This window comes from Procambarus clarkii, chromosome 70 (genome assembly GCF_040958095.1).
Source record: "Procambarus clarkii isolate CNS0578487 chromosome 70, FALCON_Pclarkii_2.0, whole genome shotgun sequence".
NCBI classification, from domain to species: Eukaryota; Metazoa; Arthropoda; class Malacostraca; order Decapoda; family Cambaridae; genus Procambarus; species Procambarus clarkii.
Genome location: NC_091219.1, coordinates 29,165,439 through 29,186,088, shown reverse-complemented (window position 1 = coordinate 29,186,088; position 20,650 = coordinate 29,165,439). Strand labels below are relative to the sequence as shown.

General features: G+C 46.8%; 1 protein-coding gene and 1 long non-coding RNA gene across 2 annotated transcripts in view; one reads left to right on the top strand and one right to left on the bottom strand.

Moving 5' to 3' along the window:
* The window catches only part of LOC123775317 (ADP-ribosylation factor-like protein 4C), a 15,681-nt gene extending 3,112 nt beyond the window's left edge, over positions 1 to 12,569 (bottom strand). The window contains exon 1 of the mRNA XM_045770376.2: positions 1 to 12,569. This exon is cut by the window's left edge and continues 3,112 nt beyond it. Within this exon, the coding sequence (XP_045626332.1) occupies positions 11,493 to 12,107 (615 nt within the window). The 5' untranslated portion in view covers positions 12,108 to 12,569 and the 3' untranslated portion in view covers positions 1 to 11,492.
* The window catches only part of LOC138356108 (uncharacterized), a 106,801-nt gene that overhangs the window by 81,132 nt on the left and 5,019 nt on the right, over positions 1 to 20,650 (top strand). Inside the window, exon 4 of the long non-coding RNA XR_011224194.1 lies at positions 14,806 to 14,848. This is a non-coding gene — a long non-coding RNA (uncharacterized lncRNA). The remainder of the gene's footprint in view (positions 1 to 14,805; positions 14,849 to 20,650) is intronic.

Sequence of the window (20,650 nt, the reverse complement as noted above, 5' to 3'; positions counted from 1 at the left end):
TATTGTTAATATCGTTGTTGTTATATGGTGATTACTGACGTTATCACCTCTCACAGTCCTCAACAGGAAGACGCGTTGTATACGTGTTTATGTGGGCAGAGTTGGCATGGTTGTGTGGGAGCCAGCCTGGGAGGCTCCCACGGCTGTGTGGGAGCCTACACAACCCGCATGGTTGTGTAGCATACTCTTGCGCCATGGGAGCAACAACCAGGAGATGCAACACAAGGCCGGTTGTCTCTAGGATGTATAGTGCTGTGGCGACCCCTCGTGACGCTTTTGTCATGTACGGGCCTTATCTCCCCCTCTATTACATTACCCTCCATTCTTCCCCTTCTTCATACTCCCTATTCTCCCCTTCCTTCTTACTCCTTCCCATCCTCCCTCCTTCCTCCATTTCCCCTCCCCTCATTACTGCTGGAGGTAATATTGGAGGAGAGGTAATGATAGTGGCCGGTACCATTGTAAGTGGTATAGTGGTGGAGGCAGGTACCGTCGGAGGGGAGCAAGGAACCTCACACCAAACATGAGGTACATCACCCCACCACCAGCGGGCGTCTTGTCTTCCAGGATTACATGTAACAACACCTCCCCCCCGCCACCCCCACCCCCCTTACCAACCCTCACCCCCCTTCACTGTGCATCCGTGAAGAAACGACCTGAACAATACTGACACCTTGCATGGGCTAAGATATAGATACCATGAATGGATAAGATACCTTGCATGGGCTGAGATATAGATACCATGCATGGATAAGATACCTTGCATGGGCTGAGATATAGATACCATGCATGGATAAGATACCTTGCATGGGCTGAGATATAGATACCATGCATGAATAAGATACCTTGCATGGGCTGAGATATAGATACCATGCATGGATAAGATACCTTGCATGGGGAAGGAGTCCAACAATGACTGGTGGCGTGGGAGGTCTGAGACTCGCAGAAGGGAGAGATCTCCCATAAGCATCATGGGGTTCCCAGCCATTCTAAGATAAACTCAAAATCCTTTAGTCTATAAACTCTAGTGATGGAAGACTACCTAAGGGAATCCTAGCAACTTGGGTACCTCCAGTCATAGCAACTTGGGTACCTCCAGTCATAGCAACTTGGGTACCTCCAGTCATAGCAACTTGGGTACCTCCAGAGGGTGAATGTGTCCAGAGGGCGCCACCGTGGGAGCCTCCAGGGAGAGGGCCACCGTGGGAGCCTCCAGGGAGAGGGCCACCGTGGGAGCCTCCAGGGAGAGGGCCACCGTGGGAGCCTCCAGGGAGAGGGCCACCGTGGGAGCCTTCAGGGAGAGGGCCACCGTGGGAGCCTCCAGGGAGAGGGCCACCGTGGGAGCCTCCAGGGAGAGGGCCACCGTGGGAGCCTTCAGGGAGAGGGCCACCGTGGGAGCCTCCAGGGAGAGGGCCACCGTGGGAGCCTCCAGGGAGAGGGCCACCGTGGGAGCCTTCAGGGAGAGGGCCACCGTGGGAGCCTCCAGAGAGAGGGCCACCGTGGGAGCCTCCAGGGAGAGGGCCACCGTGGGAGCCTCCAGAGAGAGGGCCACCGTGGGAGCCTTCAGGGAGAGGGCCACCGTGGGAGCCTCCAGAGAGAGGGCCACCGTGGGAGCCTCCAGGGAGAGGGCCACCGTGGGAGCCTCCAGGGAGAGGGCCACCGTGGGAGCCTTCAGGGAGAGGGCCACCGTGGGAGCCTCCAGGGAGAGGGCCACCGTGGGACCGTGTTCTCAGGACCGGTTGTGTCACACAGGCAGCAAGAAGCCCCGCGGCGCTGTAGAAACACCGCGGGTTACTTCGGCCGGATGTGTCTAGTGTAGATGGCGTTGGGCTGCGTAGGGTGGCGTTGGGCTGCGTAGGGTGGCGTTGGGCTGCGTAGGGTGGCGGTGGCCTGCGTAGGGTGGCGGTGGCCTGCGTAGGGTGGCGGTGGCCTGCGTAGGGTGGCGTTGGCCTGCGTAGGGTGGGGGGGGGGTAGAGGATGGCAGCACAGGGGAAGAGAGAGTAGAGGCGAGCAGTACACGCCGTAGGGCAGAATTGTGTTGTCAACAATGCTGTATTTTCTACGTCATGTCGTCAGCGGACGAAACAAGTTTCGTGACGAAGAGACAAACGGACAAAAACACCCGACCACCCTCCCTCACCCACGAGAACGACCACCCTCCCTCACTCACGAGGACGACCACCCTCCCTCACCCACGAGGACGACCACCCTCCCTCACCCACGAGGACACCACCCTCCCTCACTCACTCACGAGGACGACCACCCTCCCTCACCCACGAGGACACCACCCTCCCTCACTCACTCACGAGGACGACCACCCTCCCTCACTCACGAAAACGACCACCCTCCCTCACTCACGAAAACGACCACCCTCCTTCCCTCACGAGGACGACCACCCTCCCTCACGAGAACGACCACCCTCCATCACTTACGAGGACGACCACCCTCCCTCACTCACGAGGACGACCACCCTCCCTCACTCACGAGAACGACCACCCTCCATCACTTACGAGGACGACCACCCTCCCTCACTCACGAGGACGACCACCCTCCCTCACTCACGAGGACGACCACCCTCCCTCACTCACGAGAACGTTAAGCTACCTTCAAGCTTCGGCTGGACGGTAGATCGACGGTTTCGCTTCATTCAGGTCGGTGTTCAATCCCCGACCGTCCAAGTGGATGGGCAACATTCCTTTCCCCCGTCCCATCACAAATCCTTATCCTGATCCCTTCCAGGTGCTATATTGTCGTAATGACTTGGCGCTTTCCCTTGATAATTCCCTCTCTTACTCCTGAAATCCTGTCCTATAATATCGATACAAAATTTCGCGATTTAAATTGTTGAAAATAACCAGGAACCGCTGCGAGTGCTGTGTATAGAGGAGGGCCGCGGAGGAGCCTAGCGCCGTGTCCTCCAGAACCTCCCAACCTTCTACCACAATTATGTCTATGACAAACTCTCTCCTTCGTCACTAATGGTCCCGTGGCAAGGTCCTGCAGACGGCCCGCACTTCGTCACCAACTCCAGACACACCGACACTTGGTTCATTAGTACTGCTCTAGTATTTAAAATTTAGATTAAGAAAACATAGATTAGAAGAAAGAATGAGAAGGGAAAATAGTCAACTGGCCGCACTCTAATCTAAGATGAGGTCTGATAGAGACCTTTTGTGCCCTCTGTAATGCTTTTGCGCTACCGCTCACAGGATGAGTATGGGGTGCACAATAAACTAGCCGCCTTCGGCGGCAACAATCAAATGGCCGCACTCCGCTGAACTAAATCTAACATATCCTATTCTGCATCAGTACGTGTAGTACACCGACCAGGTGTATACACACTATAAACTTACTGATTGGCTATCATAAGAAACTTAAGGATGTCTGGCAGAGGTGCCTGCAGCTTTGTAATTTCTTTATCTAACCCTTCATATAGTCCAGGATAGCCGCATAAATGTTATTCAGCTACCCTAGATTTGTTAATATCTAGAGTTCATATTAACATATCTAGGTACGTTAATAATATATAAATAAGATGTATTTGTATAGAGCAAGAGAAGTGTGTGGAGAGAGCAGAGTGCAAGAGCGGGTCGTGGGAGAACCCCCGGAGTGAAGGGCTGACCAAGTGTGTCATCTCTACTGCCGTTGACAGCGCTCCGCTCCCTCTCTCAGCTTCTTATGGCGACACGAACGAGAACATGCAACCATAACAGACCGCAGAGCACCGCGGAGCACCGCGGAGCACCGCGAAGCGCCGATACGCAACGTAGCGGACCTTCAGGGAGTGGCCGCAGGAAGCCTGGAACCGTGGCGACGGTCCCCTTCTACGGTAGAGTGAGAGAGGCGTTTCAACGCGGTCGCCACACGAGCCCGCACGTTGTATTTACAAACGCCGGATCTAATTACCGCCGTGGGAGCTTCACGAGTACGTTGTGTGATACATCAGTTGTGATCACAGGAGTTGCTCACATGGAGTAGGATCAGTGGAGGGGGCAGCGTGTGGCTAGATCTCTACTTCAGGTGCTCTCTACCTTACTCCTGGCTGACTTCCCTATAGCTTCCCTACACCCCTCTGCGTATACTGGACAGTCTTTCAGCTTCCTTCACCCATAATGAAGTTCCCGCTGTTCTTTCCTGCTAATGAACACTATATGTTGGCCCACCATTACCCTCAATAGACGTTCATCGATTGATTGATTGATTGATGAAGAATAAGCCACCCAAGAGGCGGGACCGGCATGAATAGCCCGTAAGGTCGTTCATCGATCTCCCCAGCTCTATAATACTGCTCCCTCACCCTCCCCACTCGTGCCCCACCCCACTCGTGCACCTCCCCACTCGTGCACCTCCCCGCCCTCTGCCTCGCCGTCTTCGGCTAAAGCCATAATATTCTCCTCAGATGACCTATACACCTTCGTCACGCTCACGGTCATGCTCCCTTACGCTCACCCGTCCCGGCAGTCGTGTTCCCTTCCTCCTGAGGAATCACCTTCCCCCCTCACTCTAGGCCCCGTCGTCCTCCACCTTACACGTCAGCCACAGAGGACGGGACGTGGGGGGGGGGGGGGGGAGGGGTCTCATCTATACGGGACAGACACGGCACACTGGCCGTCGGCTCTCCTGCGCCCTGACGCAGAAGGTATCGCCGTGTTCGTCTCGAGTCGCGCGTGTCGCAAATTAATTTAGTTGCGTCAGCTGGGGGCGTGGCGTTGCGCGGGCGTTGTAAATCTTATGTGTCTGGCCGGGGTGACGACCAGGACGGGGGGGGGGGGAGGCTGGGGCCGGGGTGTGCTGGGCTCTGATATAAGCGTGAGGTAACTACATGATCAAGAGATGGGTGTGAGAAGTAGCCCGCCTACGCAAGCGCTCGCGTACACACACACACACACACACACACACACACACACACACACACACACACACACACACACACACACACAGGTGGTGGAGGCCAAGACCGTCAGTAGTTTCAAAGCGTTATATGACAAAGAGTGCTGGGAAGACGGGACACCACGAGCGTAGCTCTCATCCTGTAACTACACTTAGGTAATTACACTTAGGTAATTACACACACACACACACTACAGTAAGTAGTTAAATCTTCAAATATGGACACCATCAACAGAGCTTAATAAGAGCAGTAATTACTCTGCGCTTCGTCTCAAGACATAACTAGTATACCAAAATGTCAACTAATTATACTTTGCAATGACTGCCATTTACAACCAAAACCCAAAATAGAGCGATATACAGAGATAAACGGGAATGACAGACAATATTGGTAGATAGACAAAAATACCCGTAGTGTATTATTCAGAAAATAATCACAAACTAATAATATACTTAGAACTCATCCTCATCTTAATTACTTCACACATCTTCTAAATTGAATCATTTATAAGCATGTCTTAATACCTGGAGTAGGTTCTGGGAGACTTTCTACTCCAAGCTCGGTCCAGGGACAGAATTGGATTACTTTAAACCATATATGTGTTGCCTTAGGATTATTTGAAATGTTTTCCTTGTGGGATTACTTAAAATATTGAATAGATATATCAAATATTTTCAAGAATTACCAAGGGTTATATTCCCATAGGAATACCTTCCTAGTAAATATTAACTATTGTTTGTGTTAACGATTGGGACCCTTTGTACACGAAAGACTTATTTTTATTTACTCCTGCGTGTCAAAATAGTTAAAATGGAAATCAGGTCACAGTATGGAACTAAGAAATGCGATACGATCTTCAGGAAATGGCTTCAGAATAGCTGTCGTCCATTTGCGTTTTTTTCTTAGTGTGTGTGTGTGTGTGTGTGTGTGTGTGTGTGTGTGTGTGTGTGTGTGTGTGCGTGTGTGTGCGTGTGTGTGCGTGTGTGTGTGTGTGTGTGTAAGTGGTTCAAGAGACTCGAGCCTTAAAAATAGCCTTAATTAACATTACCTTTCACTGAATACAATCTCATAAGACATTACAATATGATACAATACAATATGATGTAGTACAGTGCTACATGACTGGCTTATCACAGGGTACATATTAAACAAACACCGTACAGTCTAAACCTTCCACTCAGAACCTTACAATAACCAATATACAAACAATAGACCATTTATTATTCCGGACCAATAATATATAGGCGCAATGTATAATATGTTTTCAGTGTTATATATTTTCCGGAAGTTGATCATTAGACACAAAGATACTAACTTCTCGCTTTAAGTCTTGATAAATTGTCCACAATACATTAATGCAACAAATTTATTCACAAATTGCCCGAAATACATCAGTGGAGTAGATTTATTCAGATAAATTGTTCATAATGCATTTATGAAATAAATTTATTTTTAAATAGTTCATAATTCATCTATGAAATTAATGTTCAGGTTTGTGTTCCAGATAAACTGCATCTTATCAAAAGATGTTTAGCCTAGGAATTCATATCCAGCAAATATTTGTTGTGGTCTAGACTAAAGCTTAAAATATAGCTGTAGTATACTGAATCTTAAAATACAACGGATGTATACAAAAACGTAAAAATCAGATGAAGAATACCAAAGCTTTGAATAGTTTTAATATACTAAAGCTATAAATACAGCAATAGTATACCTAAACTAAACATGTGTTAGCGGTAGTATGTAGTATGCTAAGCTTCACACACAGTTGCTTTGCTACCTCAGGAGAGGGTAGTCGGCCAAAGTTCAGTTGCTAGAACTACAGATCTCTGCAACACCCTACAGTCTTAAGATAAAAATTAATAAGGCTTATCATCGTCTTCCTAAACACCGTGTGTAAACAACCCACCAGCCAGACACTATAATCATTTCGAATATATACAGTAGCAACATATATTTAAATATATATCTATTTAAAATCAATTAATCTTAAGCAAATGCCAACGCTGTTGAAGACGTTTATAATTACAAAGTCCCGTGTTACTTCAAGGCCGTCTGATGTACTGTGAGAGCCTTTGTCATGTTCCTCAGCTAGGGAAGACAAGTGTAAACAAACGCTTGTGACACTAACTTCTCACCAACATCACTCACTGCATCATGCACCTGGCTGCGTTTACCACAGTTGGTTTTAAACATCGTGTTTCAGTTTGTTCGAAGATTGTGGGAGATATAAACAAATGGGTGGGAGAGAGAAAACTGAGACTCGCGGGCGAGGTAGTAGAGCAAATGTACATGTCACTTTACCCTATTCTTTCCCTACCATCTCATTGGGTATTAACACATGGCTGCCGTCAATACCCCCATCTCCGGCCTCCACCAATCCCTCCATTTTCGTCTTTCCTCCGTCTCTGACCGGCCTCCCTGCCTCCCTCCATTGGCTCCAGTTCAAGGGGCTCAATTTCTGCGATACCCACAGAATTCGCCATAACAATGGCTGGAAGGTTGAGAGGGTCGCCGGGGGCACTGTTTTGTGTGCATTTAACAGCTGCCTTCTGTTCACTACTCGGTGACAGCTACGGTCTCTCTCTCACACAGGCCAGGGCCAGCATCCTCCAGGTCACAGCTTGATGCCAATAGGGCCACGCATCGGTATACATTCCTGTAGGCACCAGGACAGCTTCCAATACCGGGCAGGACGAAGATACATAATGTTTCACCGAAACCCACCGTGAGCAGTTTCCCACGCGGACAAATCGTCGTTTATGTTCGTCATTAAGGTCTCGGACCCCCTGCTGCACGTCGAGGGCCCAGACGCGGATTCCCAGCACCGCCAGGTGTGAACTCCAGGCAGGTACACACAACACGGCCAGTCACACGTACATAAAAAGTTGCGACACGGTTTCTTCTTTGTGTGTCAGTTTCCGTGCTGGTTGGTATGGGGCCTGGTGCTCGGCCTGCTCGGCCCGTGTGTGCCGAGCGTGAGTGCATCAATACCTCAGAGAGAGAGGCCGTGAACGAGGAGAGTCAACGAGAGGCAAGGGAGCGTGTTTGGCCCAACACCGGTTACATAAAGGCGACCATTGTTGGCTTCCAGCTTCCACCACCGGACGCAAACAACTTCAGTGGTTGAAGACACTTCCATAATGACCCTGACACTTGACGGTGTTATTGTCGTCAGTAGGAACCACCAAGATGATATGGAGGCGTCATTATAACTTCCATTCTCCTCCCTACTTTGGTAACGATGCCTTGCTGCCAACTCCAACTTCTTGGTTGCAAACTGTTTCACGATATTCCATAATTATATATTTGGATCATGTAACGGGGCTAGGGAGGTGCTCATATCGGAGGCGAGGGGAAGGGCACTAATGTGAGCTAGCCGGAGTGAGACGGAGCAGTGGGTCTTGTCACCCCTCTGACCTCCATAACCTTGGGAGATGCACAAGGAAGTGTACAATTAGGCATCCTGGGTTAGGTCGCAAGGTTCGGCCAGGATCCCGTCGGAGGTAAGCGGGGCAGCCAGGGATTATGGTGAGGGTGGTAGCAGGCGGGGCTGGCACGCCCGTCCCTCACTCCTCTTCCTAACGTATACAACGTTCTAAGGACAACTTGTCTATTACTTCTAGATTAACATTTTTCTTCTTAAGCTTACAAGTTTCATCTTTAGGAAACCTAACAACATGAACTGCCAGAATTATACCGGTTAACTTACAGGTTTCCTAGTATTCCTGCGCTTAGGGTCCCCAAGGGAGACCCGACCGGCTCGTAGGAGCCTTAAGGAGACCCACGCCAACGCTTGGATAAACTCCAAGTTAAAAGGAGTTTATCTGCTTTTAAGAGCTTCAAGATACGAGTTAAAAATTTTCAGGTCTCACAGTGGGACCTGGTCTTAAGATTCTTAGGTCATGAAGAGTAACCTGAACTTTGTAGCAGTATCTTAAGGACACCCGAAGGAAGACCTGGTCTGTATACTTCTCTCCTTCAATTCCTGCAGAAAACATGTTTTACACAAGTTAAAAAAGTGACCAAATCAGGATTTAGAAGCTCATCGGCTTTCAATTATTTGTCGCGTAAATTAATCTTTAGTCATTGTGTTGCGTGTTTTTCTTGCTTCTATATTCGTTAAAAAATAAAACTGGTTCAGCAGACCAACTCATTTTAAAGTTATTAGTTCCGACTCGCAACTTGAGAAACTTGTTTGGTGTGTCGGAGATTGATGGATGGGAAGGCTGCCAGATACGGTCGTTTGAGGGTCCCTAAGTGATGAGGAGGCTGCCAGATACGGTCGTTTGAGGGGTCCCTAAGTGATGGGGAGGCTGCCAGATACGGTCGTTTGAGGGGTCCCTAAGTGATGGGGAGGCTGCCAGATACGGTCGTTTGAGGGGTCCCTAAGTGATGAGGAGGCTGCCAGATACGGTCGTTTGAGGGGTCCCTAAGTGATGGGGAGGCTGCCAGATACGGTCGTTTGAGGGTCCTTAAGTGATGAGGAGGCTGCCAGATACGGTCGTTTGAGGGGTCCCTAAGTGATGGGGAGGCTGCCAGATACGGTCGTTTGAGGGTCCCTAAGTGATGGGGAGGCTGCCAGATACGGTCGTTTGAGGGTCCCTAAGTGATGGGGAGGCTGCCAGATACATATACTATACAGTACATCAAAATAATCAAAGTAATCCTGGACACCATCGATCACAAACTATTTACTATACTGTGGTTTCAACATTTATTGAAATAAGTCTATCTTATCCTCAAGACAACATACAACCTTAAATCAAAGTTGATACAGACCAAACAGTTCATAAGATCACACATGAATATCCTACAATCAAATGAACAAATCCACAAGGGTCGTGATGAGGGTTCGAACTTACGTCTGGAATGATCCCAGACGCGCCTTAATCGACTGTGCCACGACATGGTTTGTCGTGATTTGTTTATTTGTGGATTTCCACAATTCTCGTGGATTTGATCATTTGATATATCACGCCATTGTGATTTCTGTGTGTATCCTACAATGAGTCAAGTGATGGAGTCCTTGTGAGTAAGTCCAACCCCACACACAAAACAAATTATCGTGACATTCTCTGAACAAGGTCCTTATATATCTAGTAATTTAAAGCTCTTTCGTATCCGAAAACAACTTCCGGTTTCCAACACGCGGGTAATAATTGCATAGTTAAGCCTAATTTCAGCTTCATTCCCATGTCGACCACATTGCGTTATCAACACTGCTTCCACGCAGGGTGCAGTTGCGCCTCCACAGATCTCCAGTATCAGCTCTTGATACTGGTAATGGCTCAAAAGGGCCACCACTTACGGGCTATTCATGCCCGTGCCACCTCTTGGGTGGCTTAATCTTCATCAATCAACACTGCTTCCCTGGTCCCGCTGACGCCACACAAATCAAGCGGATGTGCCTTGCCTTACACATGTATGCAATATACGCCATTGATGTATAAATGCTATTTATATATGAACATAATAGAAACTAAAAAAGTAATAATGCATGGGTGTAATTGTATCAAACAATATCTACATTGAACCGTTGGAATTGTGCGGTTCCGGACCTGATTTTACCAAGGTAAGGAGTCGAGGGTGAACCGTTCATAACCCTAGGCAGGTCGCTGGGTGGGGGTGGGGGGGGTCCTGTTGATGACCCCAGACAGGCCAATTGTCCCGTTGATGATCCCAGGCCGGACATTAAGGGTAGGGGGTCCCGTTGATGACCCCAGGTAGGCCGCAGAGTCGGGAAAGTTCCACTGATGACCCCAGGCAGGCTGTCGAGGGTAGGGGGTCCCGTTGATGACCCCAGGCAGGCTGCCAAGGGTAGGGGGTCCCGTTGATTACCCCAGGCAGGCTGTCAAGGGTAGGGGATCCCGTTGATTACCCCAGGCAGGCTGCCAAGGGTAGGGGGTCCCGTTGATGACCCCAGGCAGGCTGTCAAGGGTAGGGGGTCCCGTTGATTACCCCAGGCAGGCTGTCAAGAGTAGGGGATCCCGTTGATTACCCAAGGTTGATTCCACAAAGTTTTCATATAGTTATTATGTTCATCACAGACCTTCCGCCTCAGCCTTGGGCATCATCATCCTTGAGAACGAGTCACGTGATCACTTACGAGTCACGAGTCACTTACAAGCGTAACGAAAAGCAAAACAACTGAAGGGATTCGTGGGGTATTGCCGCTGGTAATGAACAAGTCACCCTGGATGGTAGCACAGCGTGAGCTGGCCACGACACCGTCACCTAGCTCCTGGACCCACAGTGATCTCGTGGCATCTGTCATCCCGTGTTGGGTCAGTGGCTCAGATGGGAAGCAAGTCTCTCGGACGATCACAACTTGACGGAAATTTTTCCTGAGAAGAAGCAAGATGAGCGCTTAGTCCTCAAGGGTCCCCGGTGTGGTCTTGTGGTAACCTGGTCACTTAGAGACTCTGGGCAGAGATGATTCCCAGACCATCACAGTTTGGTTTCTCCAGAAACAGCGGCGGTTTGGTAAAGCTGATGGTTGAGGGGCATCAGTTGACGAGACATGACAAAGCTTGCAGTTTAGGGAAAATCTGGCCTGGCCTGAAGTTATACCATCAGTGTTGAAGGCTTAGTTAGCTGGTCACGGCCTGGCCTGCCTGGTCTTGGTGAGGAGCTCGTGAAGCATGGCCATGGCCTCGTCCAGCCCCTCCCCGGTGACGGCGCAGGCAGGGGCCACCACCCAGGGCTGGGAGTCCGGCAGCTCGGGCAGCCCCATGGCCTTGGCCAGGTGCTGAGGTTCCCTGGCCCCCGGCAGGTCCTGCTTGTTGGCCAGCACCAGCAGGGGCGGGCGCGGCCGATTGAGCGCCACACACTGTGCCGTCTGCTGCTTCGTCAGGCGCTGCAGCTCCACCCGCGTCTCCTCCAGACGCTCCTCGCAGGTGCTAGAGTCCACCACGAATATTAGGGCATCTGTGGCCCTGGTGTAGGAACGCCAAAGTGGCCGTACCCTTTCTGCGCCCCCGACGTCCCACACCAGCCAGTGACCGCCCCCGGCACGCACCTTCTCCGTGTTGAAGCCCACAGTGGGCACGGCGTTCACGTACTGTCCATATCGGAGACGGAAGAGCGCCGTGGTCTTTCCGGAAGAGTCTAAGCCCACAAGCACCACGTGGGCTGGGGGCCGCACCAGCGCCGCAGCCTCCCACAGGAGGTACTGTGCCGCCCCCACCACCCCCGCCCACAGGCAGGCGCACATACTCACGCCCGCATGCTGCACCACAACCCACTGGGGGCCGCCACTAAGGGCTCACGCTCCTGTAAGGGAACATCGTCGACTCCACGTGTATCAGACATTGAGGAATCAGAAGCACCAGAGGGAATATCAGGACTAGGGTTAATATCCAGAGATACCAGAGATAGGGTCGGGGGCCCCTGGCATACGATAGGATCACTGTCTACTGCCAATCGCTCTCTCCGTGACATCAACTCTTCATTTTCCTTCCCGTGGTAGATGCAAAATTTCGCGCGCAAAGTTGCATATAATTTTTTTATTATATTATTGTTTTACATTTTCGTCGCAGTCACATGCTTTACTAGTCATCACATTTGTTGTTTACAATTTAATGCCAGAGCGCCTTGAATATAATCAGGACTGTCCAGTTACAAGTGAACACAAGTCCGAGCACACAGCGACACTCGCCCCACGGCAGCTGGGGACCGACTGAGCCAGGAGCGTGGACCTGAACTGAGGAAAACGGAAACACAGAGTTGCCAAGATCCTATCATCCATAATTGTACCTAATATTCTCCTCTTCATTTGTGCGCAAAGTAGATGTTACTATTTGAATATTTTTTATATTATTGATATATCAGTCCCTGTTAAATTGGAAAAGCAGTAGAAATGATAGAAAATATATTAACTCTGATTATATTGAGGTTTGTGGCGGTGAGGTAGGAGGGGCGCGGACAGGTATCGTCAGCTAAGTTTCCAAGACGCACAATAACACCCGCTTCTCATAACTGTTTAAATACGTCATATTGGCCCAAGTGACGTAGCCAACGCCAGAGACCGTGGCGGTAACATATTCCCATCTGATGAATGTGAGAATTGTAATTAAAACTAACGTGATCTCTGAGAATTTTACCAAAATTATTGGACATTTATGAAGCCAGCTTGTTTGTGGGAATATTTCGCAATTGCTGGAAGTTGCGAGTTTGCTCACGCAAAATCTTCTTTAAAGCCATATAAAGCTTCAGTTATTCAACATGTAGTCTTTAAAATACACCGCCAATACCTCTGCCGATTGAGGTACATAACCTCCTAATGGACCCTTGAAACGTCTTGTCTCACTATACGACTGTCAAAATAATAGCAAATCTCTGCCGGAGAACTCTACAGATATTTTTGTTTACACGTGGAATACTATATTTCCGCTTCTCAAGTGACTCGCACCCTCTGGGCTCTCAAGAAAAGGGGGGAGAGTATCCACCATACCCAATAAACCATATTCAAATTCTCTTGTCCAATTTCCCTACGTCAATACCCGATAAATTCTATGGTCTTCCACCTCAGTCCCTCTCTTCTGTCCCCCTCAGTCCCTTTCTCCTGTCCCACCTCAGACCCTCTCTTCTGTCCCCCTCAGTCCCTTTCTCCTGTCCCACCTCAGACCCTCTCTCCTGTCCCCCTCAGTCCCTCTCTCCTGTCCTTCCCCGTCAGTCTCTTCCCCCATTGATTTTAAAGCAGTGGGTTATAATTTCAGGAGGAAGCCATGTCATCGCTAGTGGGGGTAGTTGAACACGGCGTGGGGGTGGAGTGGAGGATTAGGGGAAGGTGTGCGGGGAGTCTGAATAAAAGGGGAAATAGGGAATGGAATGTATTGAGAAAGGGGAGAATATGCCGAAGGGAAGAGGAGATTTTGATTTCTAGGAGATGGAGAGAAAGTGGGAATGGGGTGGAAGAGGTAATGGGCAAGGGAGCAAAAATTACCGAAAACATGTCATTTGTGCACAAAACACACAAATACACGGATTCCTACATAATAATTACACATAGTGTAAACATAGGCGATGAGTCACAATAACGTGGCTGACGATCACATGACCCAAACCATTTACGGGCTATTCATGCCCATGCCACCTTCTGGTTGGTGTAACCTTAATCTATCACCAAACCATACATCAGAAAATGGAGAAACGACGACGTTTCGTCCTCTACGAACGAAGGTTCGTCCTTCGTCCTGGATCATTATCAAGTCTTCTTACATTGTTACCTCAATTTTACAATCATCCTATTCTTACGTTATTCTTACATTCATCGTCGTCGTCCCTTCACCTTCTAGTGTGTGGTCTGGTCAACTTACATTCATCCTTTTCTTACCTTATGCTTACATTCATTCTATTACGTTATTCTTACATTCAACCTATTCTTAAGTTATTATTACGGTCATCTTATTCTAACCTTATTCTTACATTCATCCTATTGTTGACCAAACTACACACTAGAAATTGAAGAGACGACGACGTTTCGGTCCGTCCTGGACCAATATGAAGTCGACTGTCTTCATGATGGTCCAGGACGGACCGAAACGTCGTCCTCTCTTCAATTTCTAGTCTGTGGTCTGGTCAACACTTTTCAGCCACGTTATTGTGACTTCTCGTCTGCATTCATCCTATTCTTACCTTATTCTTACTTTCCGTGAAAAGGTACCGCGGTACTACCCAGCAGGTGGTCGGCTTCACAGTAACAAATAAAAAACGCATTGATTTTTGCGGTGTGATGGGCAAGAATTAAAGTTCAACAGAAAAACACCCAAATAACTATTCTCAAGTCCTATTCTTATCTTTCACCTTACTCTTACCTGCTCCTTATCTCATTCTCTTTCCTTATTTATTTGCCTGTTCCTTCTTCTTCCCTAATAAGTAAACAATAAAACAAATTCCTCTCCCTCTTCCAGAGCGTTTGCAAGGAGACCACTCACAGCCCCGCTCCCGTGACAGGTAAGTCCACTACGGGCTCACAGGATGAGTATGGGGTGCACAATAAACTAGCCACCTCAGGCGGCAACAGTTCAAACTACGGGCTCACCATAGCCCGTGCTACTTGGAACTTTTTGTTCCCAGTAGCTGAATCTAAAACAACATCCTCTCTTCTTCACACGACTTGATAATGGTTCAGGACGGATCGAAATGTCGTTCCATCCGACTACAGATATCTCTGAGTGTGGATTGACAATAAGAGAAGCTTCGAGAAGCAAACACGATACGTGAAGAATGAACAACCAATAGGCTGAATTTCTGGCTGTTTTAGCAGCCGCTTAAATAATGAATGAAGGAAGGTTAAGTAGGAATGGAATAATCCTTATATCTGGGACCAGTCCAGACGGAGAGGCCAAGCTGGACATGTCGCCTTGGCCTCATTTGGTGACAGCACGTTCGAAACCTTAAACTACAGAAGCAATATATAACGTTCAAACGTTTAACCGCTTTACATTTCTGGAACCATGAAATAAAAAGACATGGTATATTACGAAAAAATTAATTCAGCTGTAATCTCGACGCTACAGAATCGTTACAAATGTCAAACAGTGAAGGTTGTGCTACCTAGGGAGAGGATTCGCACGCGATGTTTATCTACACATCGTGCGAGAGTCCATTGTTGTGGCCAGACCAGACACGCTGGGGCGGACAGGCGCCACCAGTAATTACTGCTATCTCGCCCCTCAAATGTTTTATGATAAACCTCAGACAGGAGTTGGTTTGAAGTTTTATATTATCTGAGGAGCGTGGCGTTGGCCAGGTGTAGAGCCAGGGGGGGGGGGCATGTCTTCACTACACAGGTTCCCCATCGCTAAGGTCCATCCTCTCCTGCTCCCAACATGTTCTCAGGCCAGGCTCGTTAAAGCAGCGGCCGCCACACAAAAACGCATTCGTCAATTTCCACGTATTGTGTATTCAAAATAAGTCCTCATATATAAATTAATATTTTCATAAATTGCAATTTTATGTATAGTTATGCGTAGGTTAAACGTTTAGAGTATGTTGGAGATTATATATATTTGTAGTACGTGGGTGAAGTATTTACATAGTTGCGATTTGAACACAGGTCGTCAGCGAAATACTGTTAGAGAAGTGTCCGAACATTATCAGTTGAGTCGTGTGTAAAGTTGTTTTTTTCATTAGCTTCTTGGACAAAACTCTCTTGATGACAGGATGACACACATTGCAAGTATTGTTCATGCAAGTATATATATATATATATATATATATATATATATATATATATATATATATATATATATACATATATATATACATATATATATACATATATATATATATACATATATATATATATATATATATATACATATATATATATATATATATATATATATATATATATATATATATATATATATATATATATATATATATATATATATATATCATCGTCATGACGATTTTTCCCATCTCACAATGTTATAAGTATAAGTATAAGTCATTTTGCTTTGATCAAGAGCCTTCAAATGTTCAAACACAAATAACTAGGTAAACTCACATGTTAACCCTTCTCATTATTAAATGCCGAAGACAGCCTAACTTTAATATTATAATAACAAGGTCAGAATGAATACATGATAATATAAATATATGGAATAAACAATAACATTAGGTATAGCTAGATGCCGGGACCCAAGAACTACACCTATCTGCTCGTAAACAGGAGTAGGGAGGAAGCCTGGTCGACGACCGGGCCGCGGGGACACTAAGCCCCGGAAGCACCTCAAGGTAACCTCAAGGTTACCTAAGCACAAGTCATGGGAGGGAGAGGAGGCACTATCTTCACGCCCACACAGATAAGAGGCCAGTCCCCAGCAGGTAATGGAGGCCTACCATGACTGGGAAGGACATAATGGTGTGAGGGAAGAGGTAATGGATGGGTTACTATCCACCATCAGCGGCCCGCCCTCCACCACCTGGTCATGTTGGACAGGTGATCCCTCACCTCACCTGCTATCTGTGATGCTCTTCACCAATTGCTTATGTACCATTATTCTAGTCGCAAAGTGTCACATTTGACAGTTGTCAAGTTGTTGATTTGTATCGCTACTCTACTACTTCTTCCTCTCGCTCTTTACCATCCACTCAACGTCTCCCACACACGCCACTCCACCTCCCACTCAACCTCCCACTCACCTAAGCATCTCCCACACACTACTTCACCTCCTACCCACTTAAACACCACAAAAAAATATATATGTATATGGGAGACCTTCATTGTGGAAGTTTTTCTTCCCAGTTTTTTCGACATTTCATCACTGTCAACTTCGTTGTCAGTAAATGAACTTATATTTTCATGTTGTTAATAAGTGTCCACAGTTGGGATACATTTTGGTTCATTTTTGGGGAGGTTATCTTACCTTGCGTTGATTTCGGGACTCAGTGTCCCCGCGGCCCGCTCCCCGACCAGGCCTCCTGATTGCTGAACTGGTGAATCAGGCTGTTGGACGCGGCTGCTCGCAGCCTAACGTATGAATCACAACCTGGTTGATCAAGTATCCTTTGGAGATGTTTGTCAAGTTCTCTCTCTTGAACACTGTGAGGGGTCGGCCAGTTATGCCCCTTATGTGTAGTGGAAGCGTGTTGAACAGTCTCGGGCCTCTGATGTTGATTGATTGATAAAGATTAAGCCCGTAAGTGGAGGCTCTTTGGAGCCATTACCAGTACCAATAGCTGATACTGGAGATCTCTGGGTGGATGATTGTTTTGTTTTGTGGGGGGAGGGGGGGGGCTGTCTCGGAGGGCCAGCTATAACAACTATAGAGCTGGTGAGTTAGTGAAGGCCTCCAAGTCTTCTGTGTTTTTCCTTAGTCTGAGTTTTGCTGCGAGTTGACATGGTTGTGTTGTCATAGGAGTTGGGTGGTGTGGCCTCCACGAGAAGACCTTGTACGGAGCAGGGGAAGTGTTACAGCAGAGTGTGTACTGCCCATATCCCACTCAATTTCAGGCTTATCACATGCAGTTTTAGCTGCCTTGTGTGTCATTATGCTGGACAACACCTATGGGAGATGGTGTTCATACAAATGAGGGGTTGCTCCCTGAAGTGAACCTGTATGTGACAGTAATCTTCCTGGTTGTTAATTATTGTATATTGTGGTCGAACATCATAAACCCTCTTCGTGGGCTATTTATATTGTCATTAGTTTTGAATATCAATCCACTATTTGAATATCTATGTTCTATTAAGAACATATTAAGAACTTTGCCCGAAACGTTATGCGTACTAGTGGCTTTAGGTATTGTATGTACTAACTCTATTTATAAATCAATCAGAATGTTTGTAACTTCGCATCTATGTATGCACTTTTCCTAAATAAAATAATAATATTATTATTATAACAAATTTGACTATTTCAAATAATAATTCAGTTACTGCTCAAATAACTAGAAAACCAAAGATTACTACAGAAAACGTTGTTATGGGTAACTACTCAGTTTTAGAAGCTTATAATTCATAATAATGAACTTATTTATTTATATACAAGAAGGTGCATTAGGGGTTAACAGAGAACATAGAGTTTAAGTTGAAATTACATTCTTGTAAAGCCACTCGCACGCATAGCGTTTCAGCCAGATACAATTATAAGCTGTGTCCATATATAATTAAATATATGTACAAAATTTAATTATTGAAGGCCCCCCCCCCAGCTAAGTTCGAGGCCCTCCGATTAGTCACCCATTCAGTTACTGGCGAGAACCAACGGTGCTAAACTTGACTGCACAGAATGGTGTGCGTCTGAAAAATACAGTATATAATTTAGTGTTTGCAATGTAATTATTTACCTGAATTTACCCGAGGGCCGCTAGTGGCCTCGACGGGGACAGGAAGCTGACGGCTCGTCGAAAGTGTTTGCCTTGATGATCTTTTTCAGTTGTACTTTAAAATGTAACACAGTTTTTGACTTTACGGCTTCGGCGGGTAGGCGGTTCCATGGGCTTACAACCCTGTGGGTAAAAAAAGCATAATTTTCAATGATGCTTTTTGAAGCCAGGAATGAAGACTGAAGGAAATAGACCTCACCCCGCTTGAGAGGGAGAGGAACAGGGAGACATGATAACGACATACAAAATTCTAAGAGAAATTGACAATGTATACAAAGGAAGGAACATCAAAACGAGAAGCTAGACGAGAGCTGGGAACTCACCTGAGTGAGAGAGAACTTCAACTCAATAGTCGTAAAGGGATGGAATGGTTTAGATGAAGAAGTGAATGAAACCAACTCGATTCCATATGTCAGATGTCATTGCATTAAACTATTAATAAAGGCATGAAAAGCGGGGCTAAGGAAATGAAGCTCAACTCTGCAAGTACATACAGGTTAGTACATTTATGTCCAATCACACGTTCACAGGAACACATTAGTACACGGAGACAATCACGTGGAAACATTAGTACATGTAGTACGTTGTAGATATGATAGAGCCCAGTAGGCTCAAGAATCTGTACACTAGTTGATGACAGCTGAGAGGCGGGACCAAAGAGCCAAAGCTCAACCCCCCGCAAGCACAGCTAGGGGAGTACATAGAGACATTACTATACGGAGATAATCACATTGACACATTAGTACACGGACACATTAGCACATGGACACATTGATGAAGACACATTGGTACACGGACACACTTAACACTCTTGGATACGCTGAAATAGTTTTTGAATTCCATAGTTCACATTATCGTCAATAATACACCGTGTTAATGTAACGAAACGTAATGAAACCTAACCTAAGCTAACGAAATCTTAACCTAATGTAACCTTAACCTAACCATGAATAGAGAGTAGATAATAGAACTTATTATGTTTTCGTTCTCAATCCCTTCCCGGGAATGGATTTCCTCCCTGAGGACAGGTTGCTGTAAACACAATCATTACATTCCAAAAAACCGTGACGTCAAGAAAAAACAACTTGTCACTGGTTGTTAATAACAACAGCGCCACAACAGCGAAACTTCTTAAATATTAAAACAGCAGAATTAATAATTCTGCTTTTATAACTGATTTCCAGTCTTTCATAACTAATTTCCAGCCTTCGAAAACTCATTTCCAGTCTTCCATAACTCATTTCCAGCCTTCGAAAACTCATTTCCAGTCTTCCATAACTAATTTCCAGTCTTCCATAACTCATTTCCAGCCTTCGAAAACTCATTTCCAGTCTTCCATAACTAATTTCCAGTCTTCCATAACTAATTTCCAGCCTTCGAAAACTCATTTCCAGTCTTCCATAACTAATTTCCAGTGGCATGAATAATTCCATCAGCTTCATCCGTGCTGCCAACGTGTGTGTGAGCGGACGCTGTACCATCCTCCTCCTCCTCCTCTACCGTTCCAACACCTCCAGCCAGATTTGGAAACTCCCCGTCTGAATATATACAGGATTCCAGCTCCTTGGGAATCGAAGCAGCTTGGAAACTTGACGGGATTTCATCTCCGTTGTAGCATCCATGATGAGAAATCAATATTGGTGAAGGTTAGCACCTTCGATGCTGGATGCTGCCGAGGGCTTGGAAATGGTTGTGGTGTGTGGGCTCACTTACATGTGCTCACTTATTTGTGTTTGTACGATCGAGCTTAGGCTCTTAGGCCCCGGCTGTCACGCTTCCTGTCTCAAGTGAACATTCGACCTGCATGGCTCTACTCATCTACTTTTGAAACTGAGTCGGGAATTGACCGCCTGCTACTCCTGTAGTTGATTCCATTGTGGTGGTATTCTTACGTAAATGACTGTCTAATAATACCCA